General features: G+C 38.2%; 1 protein-coding gene across 2 annotated transcripts in view; it reads left to right on the top strand.

Annotated features, from left to right (window-relative positions):
- LOC104234978 (protein SABRE-like) overlaps positions 1 to 23362 on the top strand; it is a 34390-nt gene that overhangs the window by 2248 nt on the left and 8780 nt on the right. The window contains exons 2-10 of one of the 2 annotated variants that reach the window (XM_009788640.2): positions 272 to 383; positions 2268 to 2543; positions 4136 to 4395; positions 6001 to 6214; positions 8865 to 9035; positions 9132 to 9209; positions 13085 to 13336; positions 13956 to 16046; positions 21339 to 23256. In XM_009788640.2, coding sequence (XP_009786942.1) covers positions 272 to 383; positions 2268 to 2543; positions 4136 to 4395; positions 6001 to 6214; positions 8865 to 9035; positions 9132 to 9209; positions 13085 to 13336; positions 13956 to 16046; positions 21339 to 23256 — 5372 coding nt within the window. Of the gene's footprint in view, positions 1 to 271; positions 384 to 2267; positions 2544 to 4135; positions 4396 to 6000; positions 6215 to 8864; positions 9036 to 9131; positions 9210 to 13084; positions 13337 to 13955; positions 16047 to 21338; positions 23257 to 23362 lie in introns of those variants that run through there. The other variant, XM_009788641.2, reaches the window with a different exon arrangement.

Here is a 23362-nt window from a genome sequence, read left to right as displayed (position 1 = left end):
TGGTTCTATCTAGAGAAATTTGTTAGCTAAAACATTTGTACGTCTCGTTTGGTCAATCTTGAATCCATGAGTAATTTTCTTTTCTTCTATATCCTTTTCCTTTTTCATTCGTTGAATTAGTTTTAGTGCATGCTCACTATGCATTTCTTGCTCAGATTTGGTTCCAGGTCAATCTTGAATCCATGAGCAATTTTCTTTTCTTCTATACCCTTTTCCTTTTTCATTCGTTGAATTAGTTTTAGTGCATGCTCACTATGCATTTCTTGCTCAGATTTGGTTCCAGGTTGTTTATATGGATTTTAAGCCGGGTCATGAAAGCCTCCATTTCATTCCGTGTTGGAGGATGTAATTGCTTGAGAGATGTGGCGGTGAAGTTCAACAAGGTAGTTTTTTTTTAATAAATTTTTTCTATTTCAGTTTGATCTGTAACTTTAAGGGAGTGACATCAACTGTCTCTGATGATGTCTTTGTTTCGTGGAACAGTTTTTAACTAGACTAAATTTACTACTTTTTGCTTTGTTTTCTGTCATTGTTTTGGCTGACTATGTTTGAATTTCTGCATACATTTTCCAACTACGTACTGCTTTGTGTCAACCTTTACAGGTGATGTACTACTTAAGTAGTTGGTTAGATAATAAGTATCAACCTTTGTGTCAACCTTTAACTGCATGGATATTCGCAGCAGTTTTGTACTCTTTTCTGGTACCATCTTGGTATTCAGTTAATAAACCTTTACCTTTTCAAAAAAAAAAAAAAAGATAATAAGTAATAGGAAGTTTATTTGTTAGTCTTGACACTTGGCTTTTACAATATACAAGATTATTAGTGATTTTATGTTTCATCTTAGGTTAATGTCCTTAAGACTACTATAGGATTTGTAAACATATCTAATATTACTTTTAGGACTTAAGGCTTTAGTTTTTTGTGATCCAAATTGACTGTAACGGTGTGATTCTTGGAGTAAATGTGACTCCTATAGAGCTTCTCCTTCCTGTACCATGGTTGTCCTGTTAAGATCTAAAATATGACTCTTATTCTTTTAGATTATGTTAAAGCTTTAATTCTTGCCCCCGTGTTAGAAATTTTACTTTCTTTTCCCTGGAAAAGCATTTTCTCTTTGCAAGCCAAGTTTGTTGGTAGAGGTACAGGAGGCAACTCAACTTATGTTGTATTAGGCTAGTACATAATACTTGTGAAGATCTTGATTGAAACAGTGTTGTTATCCGATGGCGTAGGCAGGATCTCCACGAAGGGGGTTCAAACAAAAAATTTGTAGCTAGTGGGAATTGAACCTATGACCTTAGGAAGGTTTTGAACCCCCTTAACCACTAAGCTACACTTTTGGGTTGTGTTAAGGGAGTTCAAAACTTAATATATAGAGGTAAAAAACAGATTTTGCCTTATATATACAGCGTAAATTTTCGGCGAAGGGGGTTCGGGTGAACCCCCTTCCGCCCCCCTAAATCCGCCCTGTTATCCACCATGTTCCCAAACTGGCTCATATTCACTTGGTGCCTACTCCTCCTTGGCAAAACATGCCAAAGATCATGTAGCTAATCTACAGGTGAAACTTTCTTTGATCATAGCTCGAGTTGAATCATGAATGGTTGTGGGCAAAACCTTCTCATTTGGAAAAATCATTAGTATTGTCTATTTCCAGTGCCTTCGAAGAATTGTCATTGAAAATGATCTTAAGCTATGGAGAACTGTTTTCTATAATGATGATATTACGTTTGTCCTTATTCTGTTTGTTTCATTGTCTCAAGTACCATCCATTGCTTAGAGTGCTGTACACTTTAACTAGTTTTGGCCATGCCAGCAAGCTTTTTGGTTTTAGATCAACTAAAAAAGTGGAAGAACACTTTGGCCTTCTTGGCATCAGATCTTTTGAGTTGCAGGATATGAACTGACTAGAACAGAGTCCTTGTTAGCAAGCATTACCTTTTATTGGAAAAAAATTTGGTATCTGAATCTAAAAAATTACTCATGCCATTTTTGTGCTTGAGTTCCAGAATAGAAATTAATGTTATGGGTTATTCCCGTACTTTGGGTTGTTTTTACACCAAAGTCTGGAGTGCACAATGATTTAGCTAGGTCCTCCACTTAAGGGAATTCTTAAGTTGCTGTAACTAACTGTTCTGGCATTGATTTGCAAGTTTGTGATTGTTTACTTGACAAGGCAAGAATTCCCTGCAAGATGTTCTATATATGCTGGGTCATGAATTACTTTAATCTTTGTTCTCCTCACTATAACGGATAATTTTCAGGGTGCTGTTGAGAGCATATTCATCAGTGAAATCAGACTCAGTATACGACAGTCCTTGGTGAAGCTCGGGGCTGGGTTGATCTCGAGGGATCCAAAACTACAGCTGTTAATATGCGGTTTAAAAGTTGTAATGAGGGATTCAAGTAAAAGCTCAAAGAAAACAAGCTCAAAGAGAACAAGATCTCGTAAATCTCGGAAATTAGGTAGAGGGAAGTGGATGGTTGTAGCTAATATAGCCAGGTTTTTGTCAGTTTCTATGACTGAGACGGTTGTGAAGGTAAGCCTGGTTCCAATTATCACACTTGATCTTTTGGGTGTTTATGATTATTGTTTGACTTGCCTTTTCTTCCATCATACTGATGCACCAGATAGACACTCTAACGGATGTTGCTTTATCGGTTACCTTTTTTGTCAAGTTTTTTTACTGTTTGTAATTGTGCATGCTGAAGATTTTTGTGACAAAAATATATTTGAATAATTTTTTGATTCACTGAAATTCTTACTTTATGTGTGAGCTGAAATAACTAAACAAGGAAATTAATTGCTTTTGCCTGTATAGCGCGCTACTTCCGAGTTCGATCAACTTATACATAGAAGGATTTGAATTGTAGGTTAATGCTTACAAGAAACCAGTTGAAGTATACCTTGGAGATCAAGGTTCAAATCCTAGTGGGGACAAAAAGTAGGTGATTTTTTTTCATCTGCCTAAGCCTTGGTGGGCAGAATTACCCGGTACCTGTGCTGGTAGGAGTTAGCAGGTACCCAGTGGAATAGTCGAGTGTACGAAAGATGGCCCAGGCAGCATCATTATTAAAAAAAACCAAGGAAATCAGTTGAAGTATATGATTGACTGATGGGAACATATTGATTTTTTGTGTTAACTGATTTTGCAATAAATGTGAAACTAGAGATCCTACTAATATTAATCAGAATAAAGGAATCTGCAACTTAACAATATTTAAGAATTTGTACAAATTCCATTGTAACATGTTCTTTACTTTAACACGCGGACGTAGGCAGACCAGATTTAAAAGGGCAGCGTTATAAGACTTTGGGCATTGGGGTTATAGTGGGACGATATGAAATGAAGGTAAATGTTAAGACGGTGTACATTGAGAAAAGCTGGCAAGGAAGTAGCTTTAAGAGTGCAGGCAAGAACAAAAGGGAACAAACAAAGAACAATAAATGGAGCCAAAAAAGCTTGGAGTGGGTGTGAATGACATGGTTATTATATCAAGAAAGAAAAATGACAAAAACCTCAATGAGTGGAGTGTAATTTTTTTAAGGGGTTAATTAGTTGTAATCACTACTCTGAGGTGTTTGGGGGGTAGATATTTTTGAGGTTTGGATATTTTATTGGTATACTCTGGTGTGCATAGGTTCCCCTTTGAGTGCTTTTAATTCAGTTATCTTACCTGTCAAAACAAAAACGTGTTCTTTTTCAAAGTTATATACGGGAAACTGGAAAAAATATTATAGACTCTTATACTTTTGGATACAGATCATTAAGAAGCACTAACAAGAAGAGAATAATTTGGAGTACTCCATTTGTTAGTGGTATTGGGGAATATCATTAAAGCTTTATGTGCATGGAAATTCATTACCCATAAAGTGAAGGAATTGTATGAAATTTGTTTCTGTTCTGCAATGACCTGTAGCCTTAGTGTAGTATGTTAATGCAATGATAGCTAGATAAAGTATTTCTTAATGGGACATCCATTTTGTTCCAAAGTATGTTCCTAATTTGTTCTAATACACATGATATTTTTTCTTCTTTGTGATGCTTATGTTCTTGTTTATTTCGGTAGCTTTTTTCCCCTCATGTATCATTTTTCTTATGCTTGTTGATTCTCTCTTTAAATTTTGTAGACACCAAAAGCTGGTTTGGAAGTTAAAGAAATAACACTTGATATATCTAAAGATAATGGATCAGAGCCAGCCTTATCTGTCAAGTTGCACGTTACTTCTATTCTTGTTCACGTATGTGAATCACAAGTCAGTTCTGGTCAATCATCAATGCACAGCGGATCTTTTCCTGCCAACCGTGCAATACTAACCATGACGGAAAGGACCTCTGCCCCTTTCCGCTGTGAGGAAGTTTCTCTCTTGTGTGAGTTTGGCCATGATAGGTATACTTTTTCAATTGTTTCATTTTAAAAAAAAAATGCATTATGTAGTTTAATTTATTCAGTAACTGACAATTTATGGGGCCTCTCCTCTAGTCATTCAAATCCTAGTTACTTCTCTTGTAGCCCATACATAGTAATATACTTGCTGGTTGTGTTAGATCAGAATTTAAGCTTTCGGAGTGCCGTTAATGTCCATGCCATTATTTTCTTCCTACAATTTTTTAACAGCTCGGGCCGTCTCATTACCTTTGTTGTTTTAAACACGAGAACCTTATCTAAGATAATCAGTTGGCTCAACTACTTCTACATTTTCTTGCTTTTTTCTTTTCTTTGGAAATTTTAAAGGTTATAACTTATAAGCTTAATATGTGCACCAAATTGGTTTAGTTTTCTTTGGAAGTAGAAGCCCTCAAGCATCTCATACAGCTAAATTTCCAAAAGATGCCTTATATTAACTAAGTAATTGTATCTCTCAATATGCTATACAAAAGTAACACAAATACCTAAACTAGAGCTTTCTTTAATTTCTCATAAAGCAGGTCATTTTGTCCAATTAAACCTTCAAAAAATTGTTCTTATGTAAAGAACGAGTAGTCCCAGCTTATATATTAAGAAAACAGCTATTTGATATGCAATATATGTTGAGGTGATAGTTTTACATCTCCCTTTCCTTGTCTAAGTACAATAAGATTTTGAGATAAAGAGCATGTTGAGTTTACACAGGTTGAGCAGAAGGAACTTTCTTAGATCATGTCATCTTGTTTGATGGAAAACATGGATATGTCAAAAGGGGCTGATTGAGCAAAACTATAAAAGTTCTTTGATAAATCGTGAAGTACAGAGATGAATTTCATTGAGGAGAAGAGAACTTGCTGTTTATAAAGATGTAGCACCTATATTTATATAGGAAAAGGATACATTGAAGAACCCCAATCATAGGAAAACTAGGATGGTAGCTTGTCAATCAAGAAATAAAACAGAAGACAGTAAGATAGAAGCTCCACAACTTTTTGGAATTGGATTGACAGTAGATATCTGAAATCAAACAAAAACACAATTGTGTGGATGTAAATATTTGAGCTAGAGTTGCTTGGTGCTCTATAACAATAGCACTTGCCTGGTGCTGTTATTGTGAATAAAATAACCTTACTTCATCGTAAACAGGTTTGAGCTAGAGCTGCTATATCACTGAACAGTGAGCATGAAAATGTCATCGTGAACAAAATTTCACCTTTTAACTTAAATATGTCCTGCATGAAGGGGACAAGTATTTTTTGACTTTGCTAGATGAAAAGTTTACCGGCTTTCTGTTTTATGCTATTCGAAACAACAATGTTTTCTGGCATTAAAAAGAGCAATTTAATTAGCTCTTCTCGATTCTCATTTCTAGATGAGACGGGAAGTATATCATCCAACAGACCCTGTTTGCTACTATTCTTTGCCATGTGCTTGATACAAATCATTGCTTATTGTGGATAACAGTGTTGCCCTGTGACTTATTCAAATGCATTCATGTAATCTGATCTTAGTGAAAGCAATTTTTCATCTTTTAGTCTGATGTTGACTGTGCCTCGTTACTTATCGTAGCTGTTTCTTTTCGTTTAGGGAAGCAGGAGTGGTTGTTAGGAATGTGGATATCAGAAATGGTGAAATTTCGGTTAATCTGAATGAGGAGCTGCTTCTTAAAAAGAAAAGTGCAGATACTTCACATGTAGCTATAAAGCCGATTAATGAATCTGGTACTACTGAAAAACCAGAGAAAAAACCATCAGCTTTTGCTGTTATGAGAGAAAAATATGCCTCTATGTTTCCAGAAAAGGTCAGCTATTTCCTTATTCTCATCTTTTCTAATGTGCTTGACTATATATGTTTATCCTCTTTGATGCTTTGGTAACTATGTTAAGCACTGAATAATCAAAGATGAAGCGTACAATTTGTGCTTGATTAGGTTTAGAGCTTAAGTGCATCTTAAGCAAGTCTTATATTACATTGCTTGCCAGTGGAAAAAGAGATAGAGCTGTACCTTAATCCATCAAATCTTAATGCAATTGTGAAGGAGAAATAGAGTTCCCAGTGAAGGAGAAAGCCTTATCATTTGAGTCCATGGAAGAAGCTGCAAATGAAATTCTTTGCTGTTACTAATATGTCGGAGAAGAAACATATACAAGAACGAAGACGTATTGCATATGGGACTGGCCTACATGGTGATCACTTTAAATCAAAGGTAAGATGGGTCAGACAGTTGAAGGCGGGTCCAGAAAATTATGATAAGCCCAATGTAAAAGAAAGATGCACTCAAGTTAAATGGGGACTAGGAACAATGGAGAGACGAAGCCAATCAACTTGCAACCATGAGTGCACCAGTTAGTGAATTATTGGTTAAGTTTGGGAGTTTGAGAACAGAACGCCTGAAATTTTAGGGGCCATCCAGTATGAAGTTGAGTAAGCAGGCCCTTGACTGTACCATGGTGAGTGAAAGACCTGCTAGGAAAAGCCCAGGACTTCAGATTGTTCCTTATAACTAAAGATTTCACTTAAAAAGTACAAACCCGAGTTCACTTAAAAAAACCACAAACCGATACAGACAGTAAACATAAACCGAGACTAAGTGTAACAACATAATCAGCCTCTGACCAACCAAAACCCAAACCAAGACCAAAAGCTTAACTGAACCTAGCAATATTTCATCAAAAGTTGAATGATCTTCCATGATAAGTTATAGAGAATACTGAAGGAATGACTAGTGAAGTGAACAAGCGAAGCAAAAAGGGGGAGGATCAGTGTGTGAGGGAAGACCAATGCACAACTGATGACATTTCCAACCAATTGGCCTCCACACCCAAAAATAATTTACTAACTACTTCACTCAAATGGCTACCCTTTTTCTGGTGAAGGAAGGAGATGGAAATTTAATAAGGTGGGACGGATAGAGGTAGAAGGAGGAATGGGAGAACTGTATAATTTAGCTGAAACTCAATATCTTCAAAATACAAACAATTGACAATTTTACTGCTACCTTGCGGCTTGATAGTGATTCAAGGGGGAACGACATTCAGTTGGGATATGCAGTTTACTAGGAAGTATGAATTGGTCAGTCATGATGAGATGGATGATTAATGGGAGCATTTCAGAAAGTTTGGATGTAGAAGAGGGAAAGAAGAAGGCATTGAAGATGTCTGCAGGCGGGTCAGATAACATGCATCTTAGTTGGTTCCGCCACCACTAGATAACATATAGATTCTCTATGGGGGAGATAAGGGTTTCAGCATGGATGGGAAAGAATTATTGGGATTTCAGTAATTGTAGGGAATGTCATGCTTTTTATTAAGGAAAAAGAATGACATCCCCTAAAATATCTAGTGTGTGTCATTCTAGGGGCTCAAAAGGAGGGCACTTTATTTATATTGTCTAGCATTGAATAGAAATGCAAGTAGCTGGGAGGACAAGAGCAGGTTAAGGAATTCTTGGATTTTATCAACTATTAGAAAAAACTTAAAGACTGAGAAGTAGAAGAGTTTAATGTTGAAGAGTACAATCTGCCTAGTGTGAAGAAAATGGCCCTTGGGTCAAACTGTGCAAGCAAAAATCTCACTCGTGGTCACATGTACCTGTATGTGAGATGAACATAGAAAAGGAGTGTTCATATAGAGATCATGTGTTTCATTACATGAACAACACCATGGAAAGCAATTTACTGTAAGGCAAGGTTCTTAATTGATGGTATGTGCAGTCGATTACCACTAGGAAGAAACAGCAATAAAAACAGACTGGAAAATTAAGGTTCAATAGCACGGAGATGATGCTGTTGAACATTGTTCTTACTTCTTCCAGACAATCTCAAGAAATTCTAGACTAGAATACATAAATTGTAAATGTAATTTATCAGTTAGTAGGGACCAATTTACAATAGTGTTCTTTAAATGCCCATTATGTGCGAAACATGCTCCAATTAATTGAATTCGACACATTCAGTTAAACCCTGAATAGCAAGAATATTGACTGAAAATCTTATGTGCATTTGCTATGCAGTTGAAAATTAACTCCTTTCTAGACTAGTTCTTCCTTGTGTAGTTTTAGAAGAACTGGTCTGCTATGTCTGTAATTTCTCTCTTTAACTTTTTGGGCGAGGAGTCCTATGTGAGGCACTTTAAGCTTACTTATTTTCCCATCACTTGAAGAAATTTCATTATTGTTCACAGTTGAAACATTAAATGGAAATCATGATCTGAGTGCAGTTGGCACAGTAGATATCAGGTAAAAGAGGTGCAGTTAGGGTAACAGCTTTTGTCAAGCAGTTGAAATAGGAGTGACAGGTGGATTAGGCATCATCTCGTGCAATGCTTGGTAAAAAACACATGATCAACATATACTGCGTGGACTGGGATACCCAATACTTGTTATGTAATAGCACACATATAGGTAGTGGTGCTTGCATTTGATTGATATACTTACTGTATTTTGTTTGATAGCTTAGCTTCACTTTACCCAAAGTGGATGTGAAGTTTGTGCACCGGGTAGAGGGTTTTATGGTTGAGAATAGCATTATGGGCATCCACCTAAAAGGCTCAAAAACTCAATCTATTGAAGATGTTGGAGAAAGCACGCAACTTCATGTTCAGTTGGAGATCAGTGAAATTCATGTATGTTCGCATGGTCAATTCCCTTAAACTCTTCTTTACTATAAAATTTCTCTTGCCAGGTATTTATCTAAAGATTGATTTTTTACTATATTGTAGCTACTTAAAGATGCCGGCACATCAATTGTCGAGATATCAAAACTTGAAACCATTGCTTCAGTTTATATTCCGTTTGAGGTAAAATGCTGCCTGCTTTTAGCTGCACCAATTTTCTTAGCTTTCTTATTTTTGGCAAACTGCTGTACATTTAGCATTGTATCACATTGTAGAGTTACTTCTTTCACTGTTGAGAAGGCAAACTGGGACATACTATATTCACCTCAGTGAAGTTCTCAAAATTGATACCGTAATTAAGATGAATAGATTTTGCCTTTCCCAACAAACCATGCTTGAACTGCCCATCTTTTTAGTTTATTGGATCTACCAATTCAGTTCATGATATTATGTATTTTTGTTCAATTTCATTTAACAGGAGAAATGAATTTTTCTTTTGTGTAATGGAAATATAAAAACTTGTGTATGTGAAATTTAAGAGAATTAGTTTTAAATATAGAGTGTGCTATAAGCGTTCAAATTATGGTTTAATATGAAATGAAATGGAGAAGGTGGGTGCAGACTTCATTTATGTGCGAAATGGGTAAGGATATCGGAAGCAAAATTTGGAAAATGTTGTCGGGTATACACGATTGTATGCCTATAATTTATATACCAATTGAGACCATTACACATGAATGTTTACCAATTCCATGGTTATTGCGGGGAAATAGTAGCGTAGGAATTTAAGAGAAACTCTTTTAGTGTCTAACTGCTAAAGCCTCATTCTTGTATGTAGTCGAGTTGTCTAGGTGGCACTACTGCAATGTAGGCGTTGGATAGGGTCTCTCTTTTCCTCAATATTCCTGGTTGTTGACATACAAGTTGTCTAGCACATGTATACACATGTACTACATCATAGCTAGCACATGTATATGAGTTGTATAGTAGGTGTAATACAAGTTGTGTAGCACATGTATACACATGTACTACATCATAGCTAGCACATGTATATGAGTTGTATAGTAGGTGTAATTAGGTGTATGACAACTAATAGATTAGGTGAATTAGTATTATAAATAGGCCTTGTAATCTTCTCTTCTAGATATGAAATATAGAACTTCTTTGGTTTCTAACATGTATCAGAGCATTGAAGTTTTTTCATCAGTTTGTTGTTGGGAATTTTTTTTTCCCGTTCGAATTATTTTTGTTCAGAACAGTCTTTCGCTGCTTTGATTCTATTTCACTATTTCCGACCATTTTTTGCCCCGGCCGCTTCTTTACAGATTTTTCTACTCACTATTCCGACCAAAGTGGTACTGTCAGAATTTTTTTTTCCTGACAACTTTCATTTTCCAAGATCACTGTTCCGGCACTGTTCACTGTACTTGTTTGTTCGTGATGTTCGTCCACAGGTAACTAAATTAGATCCAAAGGCCCTTAAGTGTGTGTTCTTAGGGTACTCACGTCTTCAGAAAGGTTATCGGTGTTATTCTCCAGATCTCAAAAGGTACTTAGTGTCTGCCGATGTCACATTCCATGAAAATTATCCGTTCTTTTCTTCATATGTTTATAACAGTCCTGAGGAAGAAGATGATACTTTGGTCTACACTGTCACACATCCAGTTAGTTCTCCAACACCTCTTCCTCAGTCACCCGTTTCCCTCGATCGACCATCCGAGCAGCCACCTGTTCTTCGTGTGTATACCAGGCGACAACAAACCTCAGAACCCGATCCTTTACCTACTTCTGCTTCGTCGGTAGATCCAACCTCCTGTGTTTCAGATCCTAGTTTGGATCTTCCTATTGCCATTCGCAAAGGTACACGACAATGTACTTATCCTATTTCTTCTTTTGTGTCTTATGACCATTTGTCTACTTCTTCTAGCTCGTTTATTGCATCATTAGATTCTGCTAGGATACCTAAAACTGTTCGTGAAGCATTGCCCCACCCAGAAGAGATGATGGCTTTAGATGAGAATGGTACTTGGGAGTTGGCCGATCTGCCCACTAACAAAAAGGCTATTGGGTGCAAGTGGGTATTTGCTGTTAAGTTTAACTCCGATGGGACAGTAGCTCGCCTTAAGGCACGCCTTGTTGCAAAAGGGTATGCACAGACCTATGGAGTCGACTATTTGGATACTTTTTCCCCGGTCGCCAAGTTAGCTTCTGTTCGATTATTCATTTCCATGGCAGCTACTTATGATTGGCCTCTGCATCAGCTTGATATAAAGAATGCTTTTCTACATGGAGATCTTCAGGAAGAAGTATATATGGAGCAACCACCTGGGTTTGTTGCTCAGGGGGAGTGTGGAAAGGTATGTCGTCTTCGAAAATCTCTTTATGGGCTGAAACAGAGTCCCCGTGCTTGGTTTGGCAGATTTAGTGAGGCTGTTCTAGAATATGGGATGAAGAAAAGCAATTGCGATCATACGGTGTTTTATAAAAAGTCTGATGATGGTATTCTTTTATTGGTAGTATATGTTGATGACATCGTTATTACTGGAAGTGATATTACAGGAATTTCAACTCTAAAGTCTTTCCTTCACACTCAATTTCAGACGAAAGATTTAGGGCAACTAAAGTATTTTTTGGGAGTTGAAGTTACACGGAGCAAGAAAGGCATCTTCTTGTCCCAAAGGAAATATACTCTTGACTTGTTAGCTGAAACTGGAAAGTTGGGATCTAAACCATGCAGCATGCCAATGGTTCCTAACACACAACTCGTGAAAGAAGACGGTGAGTTATTCGAAGATCCAGAGAAATATAGGAGATTGGTTGGGAAACTGAACTATCTTACAGTAACTCGTCCCGATATCGCATACTCTGTCAGCATTGTGAGTCAGTTTATGTCTTCCCCAACAGTCAGGCATTGGGCGGCTCTGGAGCAGATTCTTTGTTATCTAAAGGGATCTCCAGGACGGGGTCTAGTATATAAGAATAATGAACACACTAACATTGAGTGTTTCACAGATGCAGATTGGGCAGGGTCAAAAGCCGATAGGAGATCCACGACAGGATATTGCGTTTTTGTTGGTGGAAACTTGATTTCGTGGAAGAGTAAGAAACAAAATGTCGTATCTCGATCTAGTGCGGAAGCAGAATACAGAGCTATGGCACAATCTGTGTGTGAGGTTGTATGGGTACATCAACTATTAAGTGAAGTTGGCTTCCAAACTACATTGCCAGCAAAGTTGTGGTGTGATAATCAAGCTGCTCTTCATATCTCCTCTAATCCTGTATTTCACGAAAGGACTAAGCACATTGAAATAGATTGTCACTTTGTTCGTGAAAAGATTCAACAAAAGCTCATCTCTACAGGTCATGTTAGAACTGGAGATCAATTGGGAGACATTTTCACAAAAGCTTTGAATGGAGCTCGAGTTGAATATATCTGTAACAAGTTGGGCATGATCAATATATATGCTCCAACTTGAGGGGGAGTGTTGACATACAAGTTGTCTAGCACATGTATACACATGTACTACATCATAGCTAGCACATGTATATGAGTTGTATAGTAGGTGTAATACAAGTTGTGTAGCACATGTATACACATGTACTACATCATAGCTAGCACATGTATATGAGTTGTATAGTAGGTGTAATTAGGTGTATGGCAACTAATAGATTAGGTGAATTAGTATTATAAATAGGCCTTGTAATCTTCTCTTCTAGATATGAAATATAGAACTTCTTTGGTTTCTAACACTGGTTTTAGTTACTATTCATGCTTTCTATTTTCTTTATCAGGAGTTGAAAGGTTTGCATGATTTTGCATGTTTCTCCTGTAACATATGTTGTGCTTGTTAAGGTTTCACCTCAATATGTGTGCTCCTCTACCAGCATCATTTATAAGGATGGATATAAGTTAAACTAATGTTCTATCCATGACATGTTCCCCTTTTGCTGTATATCATCTTTTTCATGCTTCCCCTTTGGCATTCATTGTTTCTGTATGTCTTAATTATGTCAATTCTTCTCCTGCAATTTGATCATACATAACATTTTACTTTCAGCCTGCTTCACCGATCAGATCTGAAATTGGTGTTAAGCTTGGAGGTACGCGGTGCAACCTCATAATTACAAGATTAAATCCTTGGATGCGCCTTCATGCTTCAAAGAAAAAGAAGATGGTACTCCGAGAAGAAAGTTCTACTCGTGAAAAAATAAAGTCATCTGATCATAAAACCATTATGTGGACCGCCACTATTTCGGCCCCTGAAATGAGTATAATGGTCTATGATCTGAATGGCTTGCCATTCTGTCATGTAAGACTTCTGATATCCTATGGACATCTTTGACTCTTGTTTGAGACGTTGTCCCTTACATGAAATTCTTCTCTTTATTCCTTCTCAAATCTTTTGTGTCTTTACTTCACACAAAACATTTAGTGATCCAAGCTCAAACAAAAAAATTGAGTTTGGTTTTTGCATGATTTTACTTCAGCTATTTGTTGTTTTAGCCAGAATACAATGCTTAAATATCTGAGTATAGATCTGCTGAAACTCTACGGATTAAGATGGTAGTTTGGCTTCAACATAGTAAAGCTATTGGTCTTGAACTCTTTCCTATAATTTACATCTCTCAGCTACAAGGGACTCACCGAGTTGGTGACCTTTTGCTTGAACTGATTTCTTTTTTCCATGTAATCAAGGACATGTTGCGTTCTAGACATTTAGTTTCTCCTGACAATGAGTTTCCCTTTCTATTCAAAATAGTCAAAAAATGTTACATCAGTATTAGCATGGATAACTAGGTTGTCAGCTGGTGTCTGTAGAATATTTTTGTAGTAGACACGTTATTTCATCCTCCTGTTTAAATATGATGCATCGTACTTCGTTATCAAAGAAATATGATGCATCGTCCTTTGTTATCTGTATATTGCAGGCTTGTTCTCAGTCTTTACATGTCTTTTCCAATAATACATCAAGTGCAGGCCCAGTAATGCAAACAGAAATTGTTGAATTCAATCTAAACATGTCTGACGAGCATCAAGAATGCATAAAGGACCTGTTTGGGGTTGAAAAAAACATTAGTTCACTAATTCATATAGCAAAAGTCAGTCTTGATATGGGCAGGAAAGATTTGGATTCACCTGAAGAGGGACTTAACTGTAAAAAAGTTCTCTCTGTTGATGTTCCTGGAATGGGTATATGCTTGACCTATAGGCGCCTCGCATCCCTGATATCAGCAGCTTTTTCTTTCAAATGTTTCCTGAAGAGTTTCTCTGTCACTGGTAAGAAACCAAATACCCAGGGAACGAAATCATCCAAGCCATCAGGAAAAGGGATTCAAGAAATAAAATTTAATCTACAACAGTGCTCTTTAAATATAATTGGAGAGGCGGGCTTGGAAAATGCTGTTGTTCCTGACCCGAAACGGGTCAATTATGGATCTCAGGGTGGTCGTATTGTGATTAGTGTTTCAACTGATGGTACTCCCCGCACTGCAAATATAATATCTACAGCTTCAGATGAATTAGAAAAAGTGAAGTACTCTGTGTCCCTTGATATTTTCCACCTAAAATTTTGTATGAACAAGGAGAAACAATCGACACAGGTGGAGCTTGAAAGAGCCAAATCTATTTTTCAAGAACATTTAGAAGACAGAAACCTTGTCACTAAAGTTACATTGCTTGATATGCAGAATACAAAGTTTGTGAAACGATCTGGTGGCCTTAAAGAGATTGCGACGTGCTCTCTCTTTAGTGCCAGCGATATATCAGTTAGATGGGAGCCTGATGCGCATATAGCATTGTTTGAGCTGGGCCTTCAATTGAAGTTGCTCGTGCACAATCAAAAGCTTCAAGAACCTGCTAAAGAAGGAGATTTTAAAGATAATGAGCAGGGCAAAGAGACCTCCAAAGAATCACTACAGCTGGAGAAACAACACAAGAAAAGAGAATCAGTTTTTGCTGTTGATGTGGAAGTGCTTAATATATCTGCTGAAGTTGGAGATGGTGTTGAGACAGCAGTTCAGGTGCAGTCGATCTTTTCAGAAAATGCTCGGATAGGTATGCTTCTTGAAGGGATCGTGCTCAGCTTCAACAATGCAAGACTATTTAGAAGCAGCAGGATGCAAATTTCTCGTATTCCCAAACCCTCTAGCAGCGCACCAAATGAAAAAACTGAGAATGGCACAACATGGGATTGGGTAATTCAAGCCCTTGATGTTCATATATGCATGCCATACAGGTTGCAATTGCGTGCAATAGACGATTCTGTTGAGGAAATGATTCGAGCTTTAAAGCTCGTAACTGCTGCAAAGACTAAACTTATGTTTCCCAATAAGGAAGAGAAACCGAAAGTTAAAAAGACTAGTTCAACAAAAATTGGTCGAGTCAGATTCTGCATAAAGAAGCTCACGGCTGATATTGAAGAAGAACCAATACAGGGATGGCTTGATGAACATTATCAGCTATGGAAGAACGGGGCCTGTGAATCAGCGGTCAGATTAAACTTTCTTGATGAACTTATTTCCAAAGGCGGAAAATGTGAAGGTTCCGCTGAAGGAAATGATCCTCTTGATGATGGCAAGATCAATATTACTGGAGAAGAGATCGATGTAGAGGATACTTCAGCCATTCAGAAACTGCGGGAGGAGATCTACAAGCAGTCATTCAGGTCATATTACCAGGCATGCAAAAAGCTTGTTCTGGCAGAAGGATCTGGGGCCTGTAATGAAGGATTTCAAGCGGGCTTCAAGCTTAGCACTGCAAGAACTTCTCTTTTTTCAATTTCTGCTACCGAATTAGATGTAAGCTTGACAAAAATTGAAGGAGGTGATGCAGGGATGATAGAGCTTCTGCAAAAGCTTGATCCAGTATGCCGTGCACATAGCATCCCATTTTCACGATTATATGGTGGTAACATCAATTTGCATACAGGTTCTCTTGTTGTTCGGATAAGAAACTACACATCTCCGCTTCTTGCTGCTAATTCAGGCCGATGTGAAGGCCGTCTTGTAATGGCTCAGCAGGTACAATCTTTAGTTCTTTGTATTTTTCATCCTCCTCAAACCCCCAAACCCCTATGGCTTTTTCTGAATATATATGGTCATGAAAAGGCAAATAACTTTTCCAGCATTTTCTGTCTGCTTGATTTTGTTTCTGGATATCCTGCAATACTTGTATATACTTCATTTTCTCTGTATGATGTGAAAATGAAATTGCTGCTGTTAGAATAGCTTTGTGAATATATATGTAATTAGTCCGAGTCCTGTATGTAATAGGAGTAAGTTATATATTATGTGTACTTATAAATAGGGTTCATTGTATTATAATTAACATCAAGAATAATATTTTTCTCCTGTGCATTCTCACATGGTATCAGAGCATTAGTGAGAAAAGATCGTAGTGCGTCATTCCAGTGTTAATCGGGAAGAAAAAATTTAGTCATCGTGCAATTTTTCCGGTGACCTAAGGCCTGTCTACGTGAAAGTCATTTTCTGTCGGCGTTGTGCAAAAACGAACACCACCACGAGGTATATCACCCTCCGTTGACCAACCCATTAAAATTTCTCCGGCAGAAAATCTGCCACGCGCCTCCACGCGCCGTCAAGAGAAACTTTTTCGGTGAGGGTTCCGACCTACGCGCCGGCGCGTGGGTCACTTTCCGGCCAATTTTTCGCGAAACTTCTTCAAGACAGACTGCTCTCCTCACAATTCCGAGCCTACCCATCTAGTTCAAATCAAATTCCAACCACTTTTATATTTTTCCAGCGTGAACAGTAATTCCAAAAAATTGCTTTTTCCGGCTTAAACATTATAATGGAATTCATATCACAAGCCTTTGACTCACAATACATTGGATCCAATGCAATCCAGGCAGTTTCTTTACCGAATTATATTGAATTCCTTCAGTACAAAGCATGTAAACAGACATCTTCAGGGATAGCTTCCGTTGTTCAAATAGATAGTAGCGTGATTTGTGTCTCCCAATCTTCAACCTCTGAGTCTTGGGTCATTGATTTAGGTGCATCTAATCATATTTCTGGTAACAAATCTCTTTTCACTAGTAGTTCGTATTCTCAATCTCTTCCAACAGTCACAATGGCCAATGGGTCTCAAACCATGGCAACTGCAATAGGTCAAGCAAGCCCATTTCCTTCCTTACCTTTAAATTCAGTCCTTTATGTTCCTAATAGTCCTTTTAATCTCATAGCCGTTAGTCGCTTAGCCAAATCACTTAAATGCGCTGTTTTATTTCTTGATGACCTTGTTTTTACACAGGAACGCAGTACGAGGCAGATCAATGGTACCGGGCGTGAATCAGATGGACTTTATTACCTTATACTTGCAAAATCACATGGACTCACATCTTATCTTCCTTCAATAACTTGTGTTGTTACCGATTCACTAGATTTATTACATAAACGGTTGGGACATCCCAGTTTGTCAAAACTTCAGAAGGTACCTGGTTTATCTCACTTGTCCACTCTAGAGTGTGAGTCATATCATCTCGGTAAGCATACCCGCTCCCATTTACCTTGGCATCTTGATAATCGAGCAGAGCCACCTTTTACGTTAGTCCATTCAGATGTTTGGGGTCCTAGTCGGGTCAGTTTTACCTTGGGATTCCACTACTTTGTCAGTTGTATTGATGATTATTCCAAGTGCACTTGGATATTGTTGATGAAAAATTTGTCTGAGTTGTTTTCTATTTTCCAGACCTTCCACGCTGAAATTCAAAATCAATTTGGGGTTTCTATCCACACATTTTGTAGTGATAATGCCCTAGAGTATTTGTCTTCTCCATTTCAGCAGTTTATGAACTCTCATGGAATTATTCATCAAACATCTTGTCCGTACACATCTCAACAAAATGGGGTAGCTGAAAGAAAGAGTAGACATCTTATTGAAACTGCTCGTACCCTACTCATATAGTCTCATGTTCCGTTGCGTTTTTGGGGGATGCGGTTCTTACATCTTGCTATCTTATTAATCGTATGTCATCTTCAGCTATCCAGAATCAAGTTTCATTCCCTGTCCTGTTTCCCCACTTACCTTTGTTCTCTCTTCCAACTCGTGTCTTTGGGAGCACATGTTTTGCTCATAACCTTACTCCAGGAAAAGATAAGTTAGCTCATCGTGCTCTTAAGTGCGTATTTTTGGGTTACTCGAGAACGCAAAAGGGGTATCAAGGCTATTCTCTTGACCTCCAGCGGTACCTTATGTCGGCTGATGTTACCTTCTTTGAAACCCAATCATATTTCACAGGTCTAGGTAATCACTTAGATATTTCTGAGGTGCTACCAGTTCCATCTTTTGGAGATTCAGTCACTATCTCCCATTCAACTTCCTCTACAACTCCAGCTCCACCACCTACGGCTCTAGTTGCTGCTCCACCATCTATAGCTCTAGTTCCACCACCTTGTCCAGTTCAACCTTTTGCAGCTCCACCACCTAGTTCAGTGCAACCTTCTGCAGCTCCACCACTCCTGACTTATCATCGTCGTCCACGCACAACATTAGGCTCATCTGACTCACGTCCTGCACCTGACCCTGCTAATACTGTGGACTTGTCTCCTCTTAGCCAACCGATTGCACTACGGAAAGGTATACAGTCTACACTTAATCCTAATCCTCATTATGTCGGTTTAAGTTATCATCGTCTGTCATCACCCGATTGTGCATTCGTATCATCTTTGTCCTTTGTTTCCATCCCTAAGTCTACAGGTGAAGCACTATCTCATCCAGGATGGCGACATGCTATGATTGACGAGATGTCTTCTTCACATACGAGTGGTACTTGGGAGCTTGTTCCACTTCCTTCGGGTAAATTGACTGTTGATTGTCGCTGGGTGTATGCCGTCAAAGTTGGTCCAGATGGCCAGGTTGATCGACTTAAGGCTCGTCTTGTTGCCAAAGGGTACACTCAGATATTTGGGCTCGATTACGGTGATACTTTCTCTCCATGGTTGTTGTTCGCTATTGGCCTCTCTATCAGTTGAACATTAAGAATGTTGTTCTTCCCGGTGACCTTGAAGAAGAGGTTTACATGGAGCAACCACCTAGTTTTGTTGCTCAGGAGGAGTCTAGTGATCTTGTATGTCGGTTACGCCGGTCCCTCTATGGTCTAAAGCAGTCTCCTCGAGCCTGGTTTGGTAAGTTCAATACAATTATTCAGGAGTTTGGCATGACTCGTAGTGAAGCTGATCACTCTGTGTTTTATTAGCATTCTGCTTCAAATCTCAGTATTTATCTGGTGGTTTATGTTGATGGTATTGTTATCACAGGCAATGATTAGGATGATATTACTAAGTTGAAGCAGCATCTCTTTCAGCACTTTCAGACTAAGGATCTGGGCAAATTAAAGTATTTTCTGGTTATTGAGGTCGCTCAGTCTAGCTCAGGTATTGTGATCTTACAACAGAAGTATGCCTTAGACATTCTTGAGGAGAGATGAATGACAGGCTGTAGACCTATTGACACTCTTATGGATCCGAATTCTAAACTTCTGCCAGCGCAGGGGGAGCCGCTTAGCGATCTTGCAAGATATAGGCGGCTGGTTGGTAAAATAAATTACCTCAGAGTGACTAGACCTGACATTTCCTTTCCTGTGAGTGTTGTAAGTCAGTTTATGGATTCTCCCTGTGATAGTCATTGGGATGCAGTTGTCCGCATTCTTCGGTATATAAAATCAGCTCCAAGCAAAGGACTATTGTTTGAGGATCGAGGCCATGAGCAAACCGTTGGATACTCAGATGTTGATTGGGCAGGTTCACTTTCTGATAGACTTTCAACATCTGGATATTGTGTTTTAGTAGGAGGTAACTTGGTATCTTGGAAGAGCAAGAAACAGAATGTCGTTGCTCGGTCTAGTGCAGAAGTAGAATATCGAGCAATGGCTATAGCAACATGTGAGCTAGTTTGGATCAAACAGTTGCTCAAGGAGTTGAAATTTGGTGAGATCAGCCAAATGGAACTTGTTTGTGATAATCAAGTTGCCCTTCATATTGCATCGAATCTAGTGTTCCATAAGAGAACTAAACATATTGAGATTGACTGTCACTTCGTCGGAGAAAAGATACTCTCAGGAGATATTACTACAAAGTTTGTGAAGTCGAATGATCAGCTTGCAGATATTTTCACCAAGTCCCTCACTTGTCCTCGTATTAGTTATATATGTAACAAACTCGGTACATATGATTTGTATGCACCAGCTAGGGGGAGTGTTAGAATAGCTTTGTGAATATATATGTAATTAGTCTGAGTCCCGTATGGAGTAGATTATGTATTATGTGTATTTATAAATAGGGTTCATTGTATTACAATTAACATCAAGAATAATATTTTTCTCCCATGCATTCTCGCAACTGCTTCTCATAATGTAGAGAGTTGGAGATTCCCCATCTAATAGTTTTCAATTATTCCTCCCAAATTTATTGCAATTTGCTATTTTATGGTCATTCTAATACATTGACGAGACTAGACATAAGTAGTGCACATGCAGATTCTGTTGTTTTGAACTTTGCCTATCAAAGCACCATTTTTACTTGCCGCAGTACTGGAAATATTAGCAGGACCCATACTATTTTAAAACTTAATCATGACGGATGAATATGGTTGCCCAGTCAATTCATCATGAAATAGCTATCAGCTTTGATATTAGTACTACAATGTTACGCTATAAGGAACAAATCAAAACATTATTTTCATAATAGTGCAGTCTTTAGTGTTGCCTTTGTCATGTCAAACTTCACTTTCTATTGTGTTAACTGTCAAGGCAACACGGACAAGTACTTCTGCTTCTATTTTTACTCTGTGGGCAAGTTCTATTTTACTTAATGCTCAACAAACTCCTGATTTGTGCGTGTATATAACTCTTGCTGCCAAGTTTCATCAGTATGCTGAAGTTGACAAGACTACTAAATTCAACTGTATCAATCTGATGATATCCAGAAGAAAAGATTTTATAAGCTGTTACCAAAATTCTACTAGGTGAAATAATTTTGGTGAGATAATAATACCAGTTAAATTTATGTTTATCTTTGCTAAGCTGTTACTAAAATTCTACTAGGTGAAATAATTTCGGTGAGATAATAATACCATTTAAATTTATGTTTATCTTTGCACCTTGGAATTAGATAATCCTAAAGCAGAAGATGTTAGACGTCTAACTTTTCCTTTTTTACTTTTTTTTTCTTGAGAAGTTTATTTATCAGTGTTTTTGAAAAGGTTTACTCATGAGTTACCTTTTGAATGTATGGAAATCTTTTAATGTACCCACTGGCATTTTGATGAACCTTTTTCGTCCATATTAACTGCAGGCAACACCTTTTCAGCCCCAAATGCAGCAAAATGTGTTCATTGGGAGATGGAGGAAGGTCCGTTTGCTTCGATCAGTCACTGGGACAACTCCACCAATGAAAACATATTTGGATTTGCCCTTACACTTTCAGAAAGCAGAAATTTCATATGGAGTTGGTTTTGAACCTGCATTGACTGATCTCAGCTATGCTTTCACTGTGGCCCTTCGTAGGGCCAATTTGAGCATCAGAAATCCAAATCCGGATCCTCCTCCACCTAAAAAGGAAAAGAGCTTGCCATGGTGGGATGAAATGAGACACTACATTCATGGGAGCTCCACCTTATATTTCGATGAGTCTCAAATCAATATTCTTTCCAGTACAGATCCTTATGAAAAGTCCAACAAGCTTCAGATAGCATCTGGGTATATGGAGATCCAGCAGGCAGATGGTCGTATTTATGCTTTTGTGAAGGACTTCAAGATTCTATTAAGCAGTTTGGATAGCTTGTCGAGGAACACTGACTTAAAACATCCAACTGGCTTTTCCTGCACTTTCCTAGAAGCCCCGGCCTTGAGTGTTGAAGTTTTAATGGAATGGGATTGTGATTCTGGAAATCCTCTAAACCATTATTTGTTTGCTCTTCCAAATGAAGGTGTGCCTCGTGAAAAAGTTTTTGATCCCTTTAGGTCAACTTTTCTGTCCCTACGGTGGAATCTTTTGCTTAGGCCCTCTCTTCCCTTCCGTGATAATCAGTCAGAGGTATCCTCTGCGGATAATCAGGGTCTCTCGAGCACTGCTGCCTTTGGTGCTCAAAAGAAAGATACCGGGGCAGTCAATTCACCAACAATACAGGTTGGTCCTCATGATTTGGCATGGCTAATCAAATTTTGGAACTTAAACTTCATTCCTCCTCAGAAGTTGCGGACCTTTTCAAGATGGCCGCGTTTTGGAGTTCCAAGAATTCCTAGATCTGGCAATCTGTCATTGGACAGAGTAATGACTGAATTTATGTTTAGAATTGATTCAACACCAACATGCATAAAGCATATGCCTTTATATGATGATGACCCGGCAAAGGGGCTGACATTTACAATGACAAAGTTAAAATTTGAAATTTATTTAGGCCGGGGTAAGCAAAAGTACACATTTGAGAGTGTACGAGACCCTCTTGAACTTGTGTACCAAGGTATTGACCTTCACATTCCAAAGGCATTTATCAGTAGAGATGATAGCATTAGTGTTGCAAAAGTAGTTCAAAAGGCTAGAAAAGAATCACAAACTGCAGTTTTGGATACTTCTACTAATGATAAACTTGGCAGTATGAGTGGCAGCATGGACAGATATCAAGATGACGGTTTTCTTTTATCATCCGAATACTTCACGATCAGAAGGCAATCCCCAAAGGCTGACCCAGAGAGGTTATTGGCATGGCAAGAAGCTGGTAGAAGAAATATTGAGACGACATGCGTTAAGTCTGAAGTTGATAATGAGAGTGAAAGTGAGGACAAGACAAGATCTGATCCAAGTGACGATGATGGATACAATGTAGTAATAGCAGATAATTGTCAACGTATCTTCGTCTATGGTCTTAAGATTTTGTGGACACTTGAAATAAGAGATGCTGTTCGGTCCTGGGTAGCTGGATTATCTAAAGCCTTTGAACCTTCAAAACCATCTCCCTCTAGGCAATATGCGCAACGAAAGCTGCTGGAGGAAAGTAAGGTGATTAATAGTATTGAATCGCATGAAAATGGTAACCAGAAGTCTCCTCCCAGTCAAGATGCAGGGCCGTCAAGGAGTCAAGATGCAGGGCCATCAAGGAGTCAAGATGATAATAGTAAGTCTCCTCCAGAACAAGCAGGGCCACCAAAATCACAATTAGAACCACCGCCATCAAATGCAGTTAAAGCAGACACTCCTCAGTCTAGTTCTACTGGTAAGCTCTAACTGAAACTTGAAATTTTTATCATACTTTGGACATAGAATGTGTATTCTTCTCTGAGGCATAGGGAAGCTTAACACCACAATTTTTTCAAGTGTCT

Source organism: Nicotiana sylvestris, chromosome 10 (genome assembly GCF_000393655.2).
Source record: "Nicotiana sylvestris chromosome 10, ASM39365v2, whole genome shotgun sequence".
NCBI classification, from domain to species: Eukaryota; Viridiplantae; Streptophyta; class Magnoliopsida; order Solanales; family Solanaceae; genus Nicotiana; species Nicotiana sylvestris.
The sequence above is the reverse complement of the archived record's forward strand: the minus strand, read 5'-3'. Positions and strand labels throughout refer to the sequence as shown.